The 15,258-nt window shown below is 44.9% G+C and overlaps 1 protein-coding gene across 1 annotated transcript; it reads right to left on the reverse strand.

Annotated features, from left to right (window-relative positions):
• Window positions 1–8,416: 8,416 nt before the first annotated feature.
• Window positions 8,417–14,069, reverse strand: LOC140222486 (uncharacterized). The gene has a single exon (XM_072293144.1). The coding sequence runs from the start codon at window positions 13,719–13,721 to the stop codon at window positions 12,384–12,386; it is 1,338 nt and encodes a 445-aa protein (XP_072149245.1). The 5' UTR covers window positions 13,722–14,069; the 3' UTR covers window positions 8,417–12,383.
• Window positions 14,070–15,258: the final 1,189 nt, after the last annotated feature.

Below are 15,258 nucleotides of genomic sequence, written 5' to 3' on the forward strand. Positions count from 1 at the left end.
CATGGTCTAGAATAAATAGTTAGTGTGAGGAACAGGTGTTCCATCAATGGGTTTTTCTTCCGGACATCAGATGTAGAGAAAAATCTATCAACACAGAATAGTGGTGTTGTCATCAAGGGCAATGATGGCATGGAATGGTATGGAGTGATTAAAAAAATCATCATCCTTGATTTTCCTAACCAGCATGAAGTCACATTGTTCGAGTGTGACTGGTATGATGTTCCTGCACCAACTAAGTGCAAATCCAGTGGGTACAATAAAGATAAATTTGAAATTATCAATATTGATACCACTCAGTTTCGCTACTCATATGATCCATACATCCTAGCAACACAAGCGGAGCAAGTGTGCTATGTGAAAGGCGGGAAGAAAGGTACTAAATGGTGCAGTGTCCTCAAAATGAAACCTAGGACCCTATTTGCCATGCCGGAAGTAGAGGACAGTGGTGGTGATACCAATGTGGACTCAGTTATCACAGGAGTGGAACAAATTAATGTTGAGGACCAGCAGGAGGCTTTGACAAACTGGATTAGGCCAGATGTGCAAGGGTTAACTAGTGATGCATCTGTACTTCAAAAGGTGGTGCCCATGCCTGAACCGGATCGTGCAGACATATCAGAAGATGATGATGATTCTGATGACACCTACATTGGTGATGGAGTTGTTGCTCCAGTCAATATACCTGGAGAAGATGAAGATATTTTTTTTGTGTAATTTGGAGTTGCAAAGTTTACTTCGTGAACTAATGTGCATTTGATTTCTAGAAAACATTAAGATATTATATATACCATGAACCATGAACTTTATCAAATGCTAAACCAGACGAGATAGAGCTTCCATACATAAAAGTTACTTAATTCATACGAATTGCATCTAGTTTGATATAGTAGGTGCATGCCTCTCATGTTACCAAAATAAAGCAGAGGCATCCATTACTTCTACATCAACTAACATGTTAGCAAAATAAACATGGTTCATGCCTCTCATGTTACCAAAATAAAGAAGAGGCATCCACGACATAATCAACTAACATAACTCTTATAACTAAGAGTACCAATACTTCTACATCAACAAAGACTACTCCCTCATCAACATTAGTTGTCCTTGCCTTCCACAATGTAGAAATGGCCCTTTCGTAGCTTGCGCTTGATAGCAACGCAAACCTCTTCTATCTTCTCTCGCACCTGACATTTTTGAAGGGGGTTACTTAGCATGTGAAAAAGATAAGCTAACTAGATAAACCAAATTAGCACATAATAGAAACCAATTGATGATTAACTTAAAGGGTAGGAACATCACCTGCCTACCAGACAACTTAGGTCCATTGGAGAGCTCATCATCGCTCCCGTGAGTGAGTATCATTGTACATGACATCTTTGGGAAAACGATCTCGTCGGTATCTCCGGCGACCTTCATTATAGGGAAAATAGGGTCACAAATCTAAATAAAGTGTTGCTCAGTTTTAATAGGATCATGACATGGCAACTCATAGTGTTAGAACTTATTTGAAATAAAGAACACATACTAGTTTGAGACTTGCTGGCATGTCTGGCAAGTCATATTGGACGTATGGCTCATCCTTTGAGGGAGAAGGCTCGATGTAGATGTGGTGGGCTCGGATGGGGTCGTGCGGACTGCTTACTCGTGCCTATCATGAGATCGCAAAGTTTAACATGTCATTGAATCAAGAAATTAAATATGTGGTATACTAAATCTAATTTTCCAGCATCAGCTCCTTAGGGATCGAGCGCCTCAGCCGACACTTGGTGGAGGTGCCAAGTCCCTTTTTCTCCCCGACGGCCATGGTTGAAGCCGTCCCCGGGATCATCTTCTTGAATCGCCCAGTGGCTTTGTCGCGTAGCTGCCAACTAGAGTTGTACATCTTCTTGTGCTCAGCCATGATGGGAAGGGAAGCGGAGGAGAGCGAGCAAGGCGCGCGTGCGGGATTGTGATGGGACATGTTGGGGGACATAGGAGGGCGCTGAAAGGGGGCGGAGATGAAGGGACCATTCAGTTATGGAAGCGTACTCTGGAAGTGGGAGTCCACGCCTTCAGTTATGTAGGCCAGATATCACTGACGTGTGGGCCTGGTAGCAATTGGGCCTACTCAATAATGACATGAGTCACCCTGCAAACAAGCCGCATCCAGGAATGGGAGGGGACAATGAGTAGATTTTGTTTCTAAAAGCGTAGAGTACTTTTCATAGCAAGAGCCAGTGATATGCGGTTCCCACGTGTATATGACATAGTGGGTCCAGCTCCCCACACGTGCTAATGAGGAAGCGTATTCCTCGGGCGCACGTTCGGGAACCGAGTTGGAGGAGGTAAAGGAAAGAATTGGGGGAGATAGGGAGGATAATGCGGAAGTGGGGAGGTTAAGATTTGATTTGTTCTCAATGGGCGGGTTATTAGGTGGTAAATGGCTGCATGCTGGCGCCAACCCAATTTTCGGCAAAAATAAAAAAAAAGGAAAAAGGGTGGAGGGCAGGGATCGAAGCTGGATCGTCGATTTATATTAATGTCGCAGACACCATTGAGTTACTGGTTGTTTTGTTTCACTTCTAGCTTTTCAACCTTGTTATACATAGTTTTCAGACCGGCATGTGACTGACATGCAGGACCCACTTGTCGACGCCGGGTTCATATGCTGCTCTAGTTCGGTTCATGGTGTTCGTCTGTTTTTATTTTGATTCATTGTGAAAATGTTAAACGCGTTTAGATTTCGCATTTGTTGTCCAAATCCGTTGATTCTTTTTCCAATTTCTCAAACAACTTTTCCCTTTCATGTGGCTTTATTTACATTGTGTTACCCGACCCCTTGTATTAACATTTTGTCATTTGCTTCAGTATTTACTTACTCTACAATGAATCGAACTTTTTCGAATGTGTCCAACATACCAAAAGCTTATGAATAGGCAAGTTGGAATCTTTTATGGTCCAATGTGTACCATATTTGTGTATCCTATATATGGCATATCATATAGGTGTATCAGGTTCAATGTCACACCTTCTTTGCCTTGAGGTGATTTCATGTGGGAGCTAAAAGACAATGTTTCGGTGCAAATTTGTAATCGATCTCCTCAAGGACATGATTTATCGCACAAACCATTGAGGTACTTGTTCTTTTTGCAGCGTGACATCTTTACCAAGGTACACTTATCTAGGAGTAGGAGTATGTCCTAGCATCGTGTTTGATCTATGTTGTTTACCCGGTCCATAGCCTGGTCGCACCACATCCCACGAAGAGCCGCCTTTTACCTAGGGAAACTTGAAAAGAATATTGAGGGGCAAGGGGATTGATACCGAGATGAGAGACCAAGTTGTGAAGTGCCTTGCTCTATTTGTGCATTGATCGAATCAAGCAGGATGGAGGCAAGTTGAGTAGGCAGTCCGGGAGTCCGGAGCGAAAGACTTGGAGGCGTCGAAGGCTTGGTGGAGGCTGGACACGCGTCGACATCGGTGAGTCACGCCTTATAGGGCGTGCAAGAGAGTTTGACCGGTTTGACCTCAAAACCGGGGGTGAGTCCGGTGCGGTCGGACGGCGTCAAGTCGGAGGACGAGTGGCACCATCACGAAGCTTGCGTCGAGGTGAAGCTAAATCGTAAAGGCGCCGGGTCCATCTGATGAACGAAGAAAAAGCTGGACAGTTTTGCTCCTAGGGGGTTTGGAGTTGTATACTTCATGTAAGGGCAACTTGGGAAATAGCCAAGTACCTATATAATTGAGGAGAGGGCTGTTGGGGCAGCCATCTCTTTGGGATAGATAGGTAGGGGTTTTCTCATTTGCTTGTGAGAGCCTTTGAGGGAGAGAGGGAGAGAGAGAGGAGGGATCTTTGTTTGACCTTTTCGCCATCCTAGCTTTGATTGTGCTAAGGAGCGGCTTGTACCAGACATGTTGAAGTAATCCAATGATCTATTTCATGCCATCTTGTCCCATCCTGGTTGGATTTGCGATTCACGTTTGTATTCTTCGTGTTCTTTGTTTCTTCCCTCTCTCCCCTTTCACATTTTTGTTCGATTCATGATTTCTGGGGTGTCTGGAGTCAAACCGATTGTTTGGAGATGAACTAGGATGTGAGTTTAACCTTTCCACCAAAGGGATTTGATTGAAACCTCACGAGTTCATAGATCGGGGCGATTCAAGTTCTAGGGTTGAAAAATTGATGTTTCACACAAGATGTTTACTTCGCTTTGATTGGCTGATCTTTTTGAGGAGATGTTTTGGGAACATGTTTGTTATGTTGTTGGCAAACTATGGTTAAAATTTTGTGATTTTTGGAGGTTGTTTGATCGAGTTTTGGATTTTTCTTCTCTCCTCACGAAGGCTGATTTCTGTACTGTCGGAAGTTCCGACGTGTCGGAAGTTTTCACACTGTGTCGGAAGTTCTGAAGGAAAAAATTTCTAAAACGATAGGGAACTCATGTCAGGAGATCCCCGGTACTTCCGATAGGTATCGGAACTTCCGATAGGGGGTTGGAACTTCCGACAGGAGCAGTTTGAGTCCTGTTTTGACTCTGATCTTTGGAGTTTGCTTTCCGAATCTTTGGAGTTTGCTTCCAGTTGTTTCTTGAGAGTCCCGCTATGTTATCGATCATCACCATAGACACCCAGCCACCCAGTTGGCTCGTGGATCTCTCATCTTCCGCTCGCTTCGGCTTTGGGGTTTGAATTGGGGACAGAAGCCTAAGATTTCAAAAGAAATATTTGAGGCTCTCATTCGCCCCCCCTCTGGTCGCCTTTTCAGTCCTTCAACTCGTATCAGAGCATGGTTTAAGGATCACACAACCTTAATCGGCTTTGTGATCCATGGGGCGACAAGCGAAAGGGCGTTTTGGCTTGTGGATTTGGTTTTCGAGATTTGAGCTTGCTTTGGGATAATCCTAACCGGTGCTTTGAGCTATGGCACCAAGCTCTTCTTGTGTTTCATTGTTCTCAGGTAGGAGGAGTTCGAAGATTGCGTTGGAACCCGAAGTGGAGGCGGTGATGGATCTCCTCAAGAACTACCAGGATGCTGACCTCACAAAGGGCGAGTTCTATTGCAGGCTAAGAGACATAAGCCAAGGTACGCTTGCAATGCATCATGGTTCTATGCAATCGTGTTGATGATTGTGAAGATGAGAATGAGAGAAACATAGAGCTTTGTGATGCTTTGCGTAGGAAGAATGAGAAGATGAAATGTTCTATTGCTAGGTTCAAATGTGGAATTGCTCATTGGAAGTCATGTGCTTTAAATTCTTGCAATTCTTGTGATATCTTTCTTAGAAAGAATGATGAATTGAACTCTTCTCTTAATTTCATGAAATCTGAAAATGTCTTGTTGAAACTCAATGCCTCTATGCCTTGCAATTCTTGTGTAGCTTTAAATCATGATCTTGATAAGGCTAGAGATGAAAATTCATTGTTGAGGTGCAATGCTTCTTTGCCATGTGTTTCTTGTGAGTCTTTTTTTGCTGAAATTAATGAACTAAAATTGGCTCACACCACATGTGTAGATGAACTTGAGCATGCTAGGGCTGAAATTTGTGAAATGAAGTCTATGGCTTGTAGCATGTGCTCTTTGGTGCTTGATGATGATGTCTGCCTTACTTCTTGTGATAATCATGATATCGTGTTTGATGTGAATGATGATCATTGTTCATGCGGTCTTATTTGCACGTCATGCTTTGAGTTGGAAAATGAAGTTTTGGCTTTGAAACAAATGCACGATGATTTGAGCGCCAAGTTGGTTGAGCATAATGAGATGAGTGCCAACCTTGAGAAAGAAAATGAACTCTTGCATAGTACATATGCTAAGTGTATTGAAAAGGAGATGGATAATTTGAGAAATGCTCCATGTGGTACTTGTGATCGCCTCAAATTTGAAAATGAGGTTTTGGCCACAAGATACAAGAGTCTTAGTGCTAAGTCTTTTGATTCTCGCAATTCTTGTCACTCCAATGTTGGTGTTTCCAAAATTGCTTCTTCTCAACCGGAGTTTGCTTCTTCTGTTGAGTGTGGGTCTTTGGATGATAGCACTTGTGCTAGTGCTTTGGATATCTCTTCTATAGCTACTCCTAAGCTTGTTGCTTCTTCCGGTATTGCCCAAGACAATTCAAGTTGCAGGGTGCTTCTCGCATTTTTGGAACTCATATTTCCAAACTGAAGTTTCATTGCATGTTTTGCAAGAAAGATGGGCATACCGTTGAGTTTTGCTTTCGCCGTGTCAAGCATGAGCGACGTGTGCGTGCCAAAGCTTTTAGGAAGCCACGTAGCCTTTCCCATGGCACGTGTGATCCTAAATTGGGCACCAAGGTGGATGTTGATGCTTTTTGCTCTAAGTCCTAAGGGACTTCTTGTAACAGCTGCCATTTGAGTCATTAAAGTGACTTTGATAAATTGGAAGCAATTCAAGAAGAAAAGAATAAGAAATTGGCCAAAAATCAAATTCGGGTCAAATTTGGCCGAAATTTGAATTTTGAATTTGAAATTCAGAAAAATTTGGCAAAAATATCAAATAGAAGTGTAAGAGTGACTGGAACTTAAGGATCAAAAATTGGGAACAAGATTTGATCCTGAATGCTCAAAAGAATCAGAGAAAAGAAATAGAAAACTGAGTTACTGTTCCTCGTCTGAAAACAGAAATTCAGAAAAACAGCCTCAGAGTCCACTTTGGAAATTTAATTCTGATGAATTTTTCAAGTAAGTGGATCAGGACAACTAGACCATGTTGAAGTATGTACTTTGGACTCTTAGAATTGGGTGTTGTTGGCCAGGAACATGGAAGGGAACAATTTCGAAATTTAGCTCAAAGTCAGCACATTGTCACAGTTGACTGTCACTGAAAATGCCTAAGTCTGAAAACTGCAGCATCTGATCAACTTTGGATTTAATTTCAGAGAGATGGAGATCAAAAGGAGTAGGTGTTCTTGGGCAAAATGGAAACTTTGGATGTTGTAGAACATAATTGGGAAGAAGTTGGACTACAGAAAGGGGATTTGGACCACCGAAATGGATCACTAAGTCAGGCAAATGAGCACCTTGATTAACTGACAAAACTGAATGGAAGGGTAAACGGGATTCACACATTGCCCGAGGAAAAAAATCTAAATTTGAAGACTTTTTGATGTTTATCTCGAGCAAAGGTTTATAGATGAATTGGAAAGCTTGAGATTATCTACAACTTTGGTTAAGACCCATGTGCACCGTCGGATTGGAAATCTACCGTGGGAAAGCTCTGAAGATTTCGGGCATCAGAAGAAAGAAAGGGGAACGATGACAGAGCAGGCAGGACGTGTCGCCGCCGCCGTCGTCGGTCGCTCGCCAGCGCAACCAGCTAGGCCACCTCCTCACCACGCAAGCCTATGAGTAGGCCACGGTGTCGCCCATGCGCGCGGTAAACCGTTCGTATAATTACCGCTCCCGCGCCGCCGTTTCACCGCCGCTCTTTTTACCATCGCCGCTCCTTGTGCCCAGTCGCCGCCGCCGAGCAAAAATTCCACCGCCACACCGCACCTCCCGTCGATTCCTTCCGTCCACACCTCCGCCTACACCCCACCAGCAACCCTAGCAACTTGTTGCCCAGCTTCTTCGCCGTCACGCCTTGAACCGCCGCCGCTTCTGTCCGCCGTCGCCGCGCCTCCCGCTCACGGTGAGCACTACCTTGCGCCGGTTCTCTTCCTTCTTAAGTAGTCGGAGGCAAGTCCTTAGGGTACTAGGATGGTGTAAGAGTAGTTGTTCGAGTAGTTTGTGCCGTCGTCGTGAATAGTCGCGACCGGCCGAAGGTGTCGCCGCCCGCTGCCGTGGAGGAAATGGCTCCGGCCATCTCCCGAGGAGCTGTTGCCGCGCGCGGGTGCGTGAAGGCATAGGGATGCTGTCCTGACCTAGCTTCGCCGCCGGTGGGGCACCGGCCGGCGAGTCGCGCCGCCCCCTGTCGCGCGCGCGTTTTGGCGGGAGGAGGAAGAAGCACCTGGATGCTCAGGCCCGCGCGGCAAAAGAGAGAAAGGAGGGGAAGGGGAGAAAGAGGCCGGGGCGCGGGCGTCTATGGGCCGGCATGTTGGAGGCCCACGGAGCCGACGCGGTCGACTGGAAAGGAAAAAGGGCCGGAGGCCCAGAAAAGGAGGGCAGTCCGCGCCGCGAAGGAAAAGAAAAAAAAAGAAGAGGGCCGTGGGCCGGTATCGGACCGGAGAAAAGAAAAAGAAAAAGAAAGCGGCCCACAGTGATGTGGACTAGGGTCCCGATCTTCCGAAAGGTTCAGTTAATCGACGATTTGGGCGGAGTCGCTACGCAAATCGATCCGGCTTCCGAACAACACGTTCCGAACCCCGCAATCGCAGCACAACGTCTCCTCAGGTTATCGACCGGCGATGCACGGTCGACCTTGCCAAGAAGGCTAATCCTTGCCTGCGAATCGAAGAACACAAGCAAGAACAAGGAAGAATGCAAACCAAATTTGCGGATGAATGATTAAGCTCACGAGTTGGGGTTTTACAAACCAATGACGGCGAAACTGTTCTTGACAGATTAATCTAAGCAAAACCCAAAACCTAACAAAGGTGACGGCTACTGTTATATAGAGGTTAGGGTCGTGGTCGACCCCCTGGACACGCCCCTAATGGGCCCAATGTCGATACACGGCCCAAAGGCCAAAATAAGGCGACGCAGCGCCAGGACAGATTCTGAACGCCATCTTGTTTCGACGATTCCCGTTGACTCAGGATGAATTTAGGCATGGAACCAGTGCCATTGGAAAATAGATCTTCTAAACTTTCCAACCATATATAGAACGTCCAAAACGGAGTCCGTATGCGGTCTGGGCATCCAAATCACTGTGGGCTGCTCCTGGACACCGAGGTGGACTCGAAGTCGACTTGGCTTGGGCCTCCAACTCGAGTTGTATGTCCTTGCTGGTCCTCCACGCCTGCAAGCCTCTCTCCATGCATCTCCTGGTCCTCTCCTTTGTTCCTAATCAAAATATAATCATTGAATAGCAATCTATTCTTAAAATCATAAAACGAATTGGTTAGGAACGATCTCACCTCTAAATGCAATTGTCGTGCGCGAGCTCTAGTGATTGGACCTTGAATGTCCAGCGGAGTATCATGTGCATCCGGAGAGGTGATGTCCTCATCATCCTCCCCTGCTTGAAATGGAGTCGTCCTCGACTCAAGCTCATCGTGTGCTCCCAAGTAAGGCTTCAAATCTGTAATGTTAAAGGTAGGACTAACCCCGAACTCGGGAGGCAACTCAAGTTTGTATGCATTATCATTAATCTTCTCAATTATCTTGAAAGGACCATCAGCTCTAGGCATCAACTTAGACTTTCTCAAATCTGGAAATCTATCCTTTCGTAGGTGCAACCAAACTAGATCACCCGGTTCAAGTTTAACTTCCTTTCTACCTTTACTACCAGCAATTCGATACTTTTCGTTCATTTTTTCAATGTTGTGCTTAGTTGTTTCATGCATTTGCAAAATAAAATCAGTGCGTTCGTTGGCATCCGTATGAATCCTCTCACTAGTAGGCAAAGGCAAAATATCAATAGGAGCACGGGGGTTGAATCCATACACTACCTGAAAAGGACTTACTTTTGTGGTGGAATGTGTTGCCCAATTGTATGCAAACTCCACATGAGGTAAACATTCTTCCCACATCTTCAAATTTTTCTTCAAAACAGCCCTCAACATGGTGCCTAAAGTGCGGTTCACCACCTCTGTTTGCCCATCAGTTTGTGGATGACAAGTGGTAGAAAATAATAATTTAGTACCCAACTTGTTCCACAAAGTACGCCAAAAGTGACTCAAAAATTTTGCATCACGATCTGAAACAATAGTAGAAGGCATACCATGCAAACGTACAATCTCTTTGAAAAAGAGGTCAGCAATATGAACAGCATCATCACTTTTATGACATGGTATAAAATGTGCCATCTTTGAAAAACGATCCACAACAACAAAAATGCTATCCCTCCCGCTCTTAGTCCTAGGCAATCCCAACACAAAGTCCATAGAAATATCCGCCCAAGGAATAGAAGGAACAGGTAGTGGCATGTATAAACCATGTGGATTCAAACGAGACTTAGCTTTTTGACATGTTGTGCAGCGAGCAACGAACCTCTCAACGTCTCTCCTCATTTGTGGCCAAAAGAAATGTGAGGCCAAAGCGTCCACCGTCTTCTTGGCACCAAAATGCCCCATCAATCCTCCTCCATGCGCTTCCTGCATCAACAAAAGACGAACGGAACCAACTGGAATGCATAGGCGGTTAGCTCTAAACACAAAGCCATCATTGATCACAAACTTATTCCATGTACGTCCCTCTTTACAATTGAGCAACACATCCTTAAAGTCAGGGTCAAGCGCATATTGTTCCTTAATGGATTCAAGTCCAAAAAGACGACAATCAAGTTGGGACAGCAAAGTATATCTTCTAGATAAAGCATCGGCAATCACATTGTCCTTCCCTTTCTTATGTTTGATGATATAAGGAAAAGATTCAATAAATTCAACCCATTTAGCATGTCTACGGTTCAGATTGTTTTGAGAACGAAGATACTTAAGCGATTCATGATCAGAATGAATAACAAATTCCTTAGGCCACAAATAATGACGCCACGTTTGTAAGGAACGTACAAGAGCATACAATTCCTTATCATACGTAGAGTAATTCAGAACAGGACCATGCAATTTCTCGCTAAAGTATGCAACAGGTTTACCATCTTGCATCAAAACACCACCAATGCCAACTCCACTAGCATCACATTCAAGCTCAAAGGTCTTACCAAAGTTTGGAAGTTGCAGCAATGGCGCACGCGTAAGCTTGGCCTTCAAAGTGGCAAAGGACTCGTCCTGTGCTTTTCCCCAACGAAACACCACACCTTTCTTCGTCAACTCATGTAATGGCGCAGCAATGGTGCTGAAATCTTTGACGAAGCGGCGATAGAAACCTGCAAGACCAAGAAAACTCCTCACCTGTGTGATGCTTTGAGGCAGCGGCCAGCTCTCAATGACTTCAATTTTCGTTCCATCCACCTCAATTCCCTGTGGAGTAACAACATATCCAAGGAACGAAACTCTATCGGTGCAAAAGATGCACTTCTCAAGGTTAGCAAACAAACGTGCATCTCTCAAAGCCTCAAAAACAGCACGCAAATGCTCCCTATGTTCATCCAAAGACTTGCTGTAAATTAATATATCATCAAAGTAAACCACCACAAATCGACCAATAAAAGCCCTCAAAACCTCATTCATCAAACGCATGAAAGTACTCGGTGCATTAGTTAAACCAAAAGGCATGACTAACCACTCATACAACCCGAATTTGGTCTTAAAAGCTGTTTTCCATTCATCTCCAAGTTTCATTCTTATTTGGTGGTAACCACTACGCAAGTCAATCTTTGTGAAAATTATAGAACCACACAACTCATCAAGCATGTCGTCTAACCTAGGAATAGGATGTCGATATCGAATTGTAATATTATTGATGGCTCTACAATCAACACACATACGCCAAGTACCGTTTTTCTTTGGAACCAAAAGCACAGGAACAGCACAAGGATTAAGGCTTTCACGTACATACCCGCGGTCCAAAAGGTCTTGGACTTGTCGCTGTATTTCCTTAGTCTCCTCGGGATTGGTTCTGTAAGCAGCACGGTTTGGCAAAGTGGCTCCCGGGATCAAATCGATTTGATGCTCTATTCCTCTCAAAGGTGGCAGCCCCGGGGGTATCTCAGCTGGAAAAATGTCCTCATACTCCTGCAAAATGTTAGTGATAGCAGGAGGCAAAGAGCTAGCAATATCATCAAGAGAGAACAAAACTCGTTTGCATATCAACGCATAGTAAACATCATCATCAGAAATTTCAGCAAGATCACATTTTTTTGCAAGCATAACTCCCCCCTTTAATTTAATCCCCTTTTTAGGTGGAGAAACAGAACTAGCAACTTGCTGATGTTTAGAATTATCAGTGTTCAAAGTAGCAGCACGTTCCTTATCAGCTTGCACAATTTCAACAGGGGTCAAAGGTACCAAAGTAATTTTTTGTCCTTTATACATTAAGGTGTATTTATTACTTCTACCATGGTGTGTAGCATCATTATCATGTTCCCAAGGACGACCCAACAGAAGTGAACAAGCTTGCATAGGTACCACATCACAATCAACAAAATCAGCATAAGCACCAATGGAAAAAGAAACTCTGCAAGTTTGTGTTACCTTAGCTTTGCCAGAGTCATTTAACCACTGAATATGGTATGGATGTGGATGCGGTCGTGTGGACAAGCCAAGCTTCTTGACCAAATCTGAACTCACCAAGTTGTTGCAGCTCCCTCCATCAATAATCACACGTGCACGACGGTTATTGATGACAAAGAAAGTCTGGAACAAGTTGTGGCGCTGTAGACTCTCCGGCTACTGAATTTGCGTGCTGAGCACACGCTGAACAATAATGTTCATGTAGGCTGAAGTATCCGCACCACGAAGGACATGTCCCTCGGTGTCCTCGGCAGCGATCTCTTCATCAACATCATCTTCAATGTCAGAGGTGCTGATGTAACCTCCATCTTCTGTAGCAATGTATGCCCGCTGACTTGGGCATTCCTTCTGCACGTGGCCAAATCCCTTGCAGCGGTGACACTGAAGGGCAGTCGGGCGTCCCGTCGAAGCAACGGAGGATGCACTTTGTGCAGGAACCCGCAAAGAATTTTTACCTGAACCCGAAGGTCGTACAGGCGTTGGTTTTGGCGTTGTAGAAACTCCAGAGTCTGCTGGTCGTGTGCTCGCTGGTGGGGATGCGCGAAAAGAGGAGGACTTGGTCAGCCCCAAAGATGGTGTTGTACGCTGGTATGAGTTACCAACCTTGCTCTTGCCCTGCAACTCACGCCCCTGCAATTCCTTTTCTGCAAACATAGCCAACTGAAACAACTGGTTGACAGAGTTAAAATCCTTATAATCAACTATGTCCTGAATTTCGCGCCGCAAACCGGAATAAAAACGGCAAATAGCATCCTCATTGTCCTCAACTATGCCACAACGCATCAAACCCTTCTGAAGCTCACCAAAATATTCCTGCACAGATTTATCTCCCTGATCTAAGCGCATCAAATTCTTACGCAGTTCTCTATGGTAAGAAGGTGGAACAAATCTATCACGCATAGCAACCTTAAGTTGTTCCCAAGTAGTAGGTGCAACACCCGCAGCAACTAATCCAGTCCACCAAATGATAGCAAAATCTTTAAACTCACTAGTGGCTTGTCGAACTCTATGTTGCTCAGGCACAAGGTGGGCACTAAATTTTTGTTCAACCGTCATCTCCCAATCAAGATATCCCTCAGCATCATAATGTCCAGAGAATGAAGGTATAGTAAATTTAATCTTAGCATAAGGGTCATCGGGAGCACGATTAGCACCTGCGTTCACGCGAACACGTCGTCGTATACGTACCTCTCGTGTAGCTACTTGGTCTATGTTACCATGGCCATCATACACCACATCTTCATCGGCTGGTGGTGGTGGTGGTGGTGGTGGACGGGCTTCCAACGCAGCAACCCTGTCAGCTATTGTGGTTATCCGTCCATTCACCTCCCCAAAAATGTCAGCAAGCCTGAGTCCATTGATGGAGTCGGTGACGGCCTTGGCGACCACCTCTGTTATCCTGGTCTGTGTGGCATCCATAAAAGCTTGCAACTGTCCTTGGCTGACACACTCGTTGAAGTCCTTGGGAGTGCCTCCATCGTTATCTGCAGCCATTGGAGATAGAAAACAGGAACAAACGGTGAAGGTTAACCCTAATAATCTCCTACGCAGGTGTGGTGGTGTCTCTCAAATCAAACAACACAGCAAAAGGAAACACCTTACCAAGCTCTTACAAGGTTCTTACCAGCAAGGCAAAGGATACCTGGAAGGCGTAGACCGCGATTGCAAGGCTCAAGAACCTGTGCTGTGCAGAAGTAATATGTGGAGCTATAGGAAGGCCAAAGATATGTGAGTGGAACACAATTCACTAGCAGATAGCAATGCTGAATAAATGTCCAAAGCTACTTGTCCCTAGTTGCTGGCCTACCCGTGTCCTTAGAACAGTAGTGTCAACAAATAAGGAACAAGGATGGATATGAAGAACAACAATGATACAAGATCAGCAAGTATCCCGCACAATATCAGCAAACAAGTGGTTCCTCTCCACGTGCCTCCTGCTGTTTCGTCTTTTAGCACTAGTAGAAATCAAATTGTTTTTCTTTTTTCTTTTATTTTTTTGATATTTTTTTTCTCAGCCAGGAGCACAAAAATAGGAACACCACAAAGTATCAGCTCAATCCGATGTAAGGTGTGATCGGTAGAAAATCACGAGCATTTCACAAAACCGATACTGGAACTTGGGAACTCGAATCGATCCCCTTCTGAATTTTTTTTGACTTTTTTAATTTCGGTTTGACTGGCAAAGCCAGTGAATCCTATGTGCAAAAATTCGATAGCTTTCCGGGAAAAAAAAGAACGCCTCAATCGGAGTTCCGAGCGAAAAGTTATGCCCGTTTTAAGGAGGACCCTCCGATGTAGGGTTTTGTGGAGGTCGAGATGGAATCGGGTGGGGAGAAAAAGATGGGATGATGGCAGCGGAGTATGGATCACACAACCGAACTAAAACACGATCTAAACCAGCAACAATGACACGAACTAGGACACAAACTCAACACTACGGACTCTGAAAGGGAAATATGCAAAAGGCTAGACACGGTCTTGGATGGGAAATTTTTTTTGGCTTTTCTGTGGACTCTAGGATGAATGCGAAAATAAATCTAACTAGGGTAAGGGTGAACCTGACGGTATACCTGAAGCTCTGATTACCACTTGATGTGGACTAGGGTCCCGATCTTCCGAAAGGTTCAGTTAATCGACGATTTGGGCGGAGTCGCTACGCAAATCGATCCGGCTTCCGAACAACACGTTCCGAACCCCGCAATCGCAGCACAACGTCTCCTCAGGTTATCGACCGGCGATGCACGGTCGACCTTGCCAAGAAGGCTAATCCTTGCCTGCGAATCGAAGAACACAAGCAAGAACAAGGAAGAATGCAAACCAAATTTGCGGATGAATGATTAAGCTCACGAGTTGGGGTTTTACAAACCGATGACGGCGAAACTGTTCTTGACAGATTAATCTAAGCAAAACCCAAAACCTAACAAAGGTGACGGCTACTGTTATATAGAGGTTAGGGTCGTGGTCGACCCCCTGGACACGCCCCTAATGGGCCCAATGTCGATACACGGCCCAAAGGCCAAAATAAGGCGAC

Source organism: Setaria viridis, chromosome 4 (assembly GCF_005286985.2).
Source record: "Setaria viridis chromosome 4, Setaria_viridis_v4.0, whole genome shotgun sequence".
Taxonomy (NCBI): domain Eukaryota; kingdom Viridiplantae; phylum Streptophyta; class Magnoliopsida; order Poales; family Poaceae; genus Setaria; species Setaria viridis.

Excerpts from the sequence above, each read along its gene's own strand:
- LOC140222486 (XM_072293144.1), bottom strand. The coding sequence starts at position 13,721 with ATGGCTGCAGATAACGATGGAGGCACTCCCAAGGACTTCAACGAGTGT.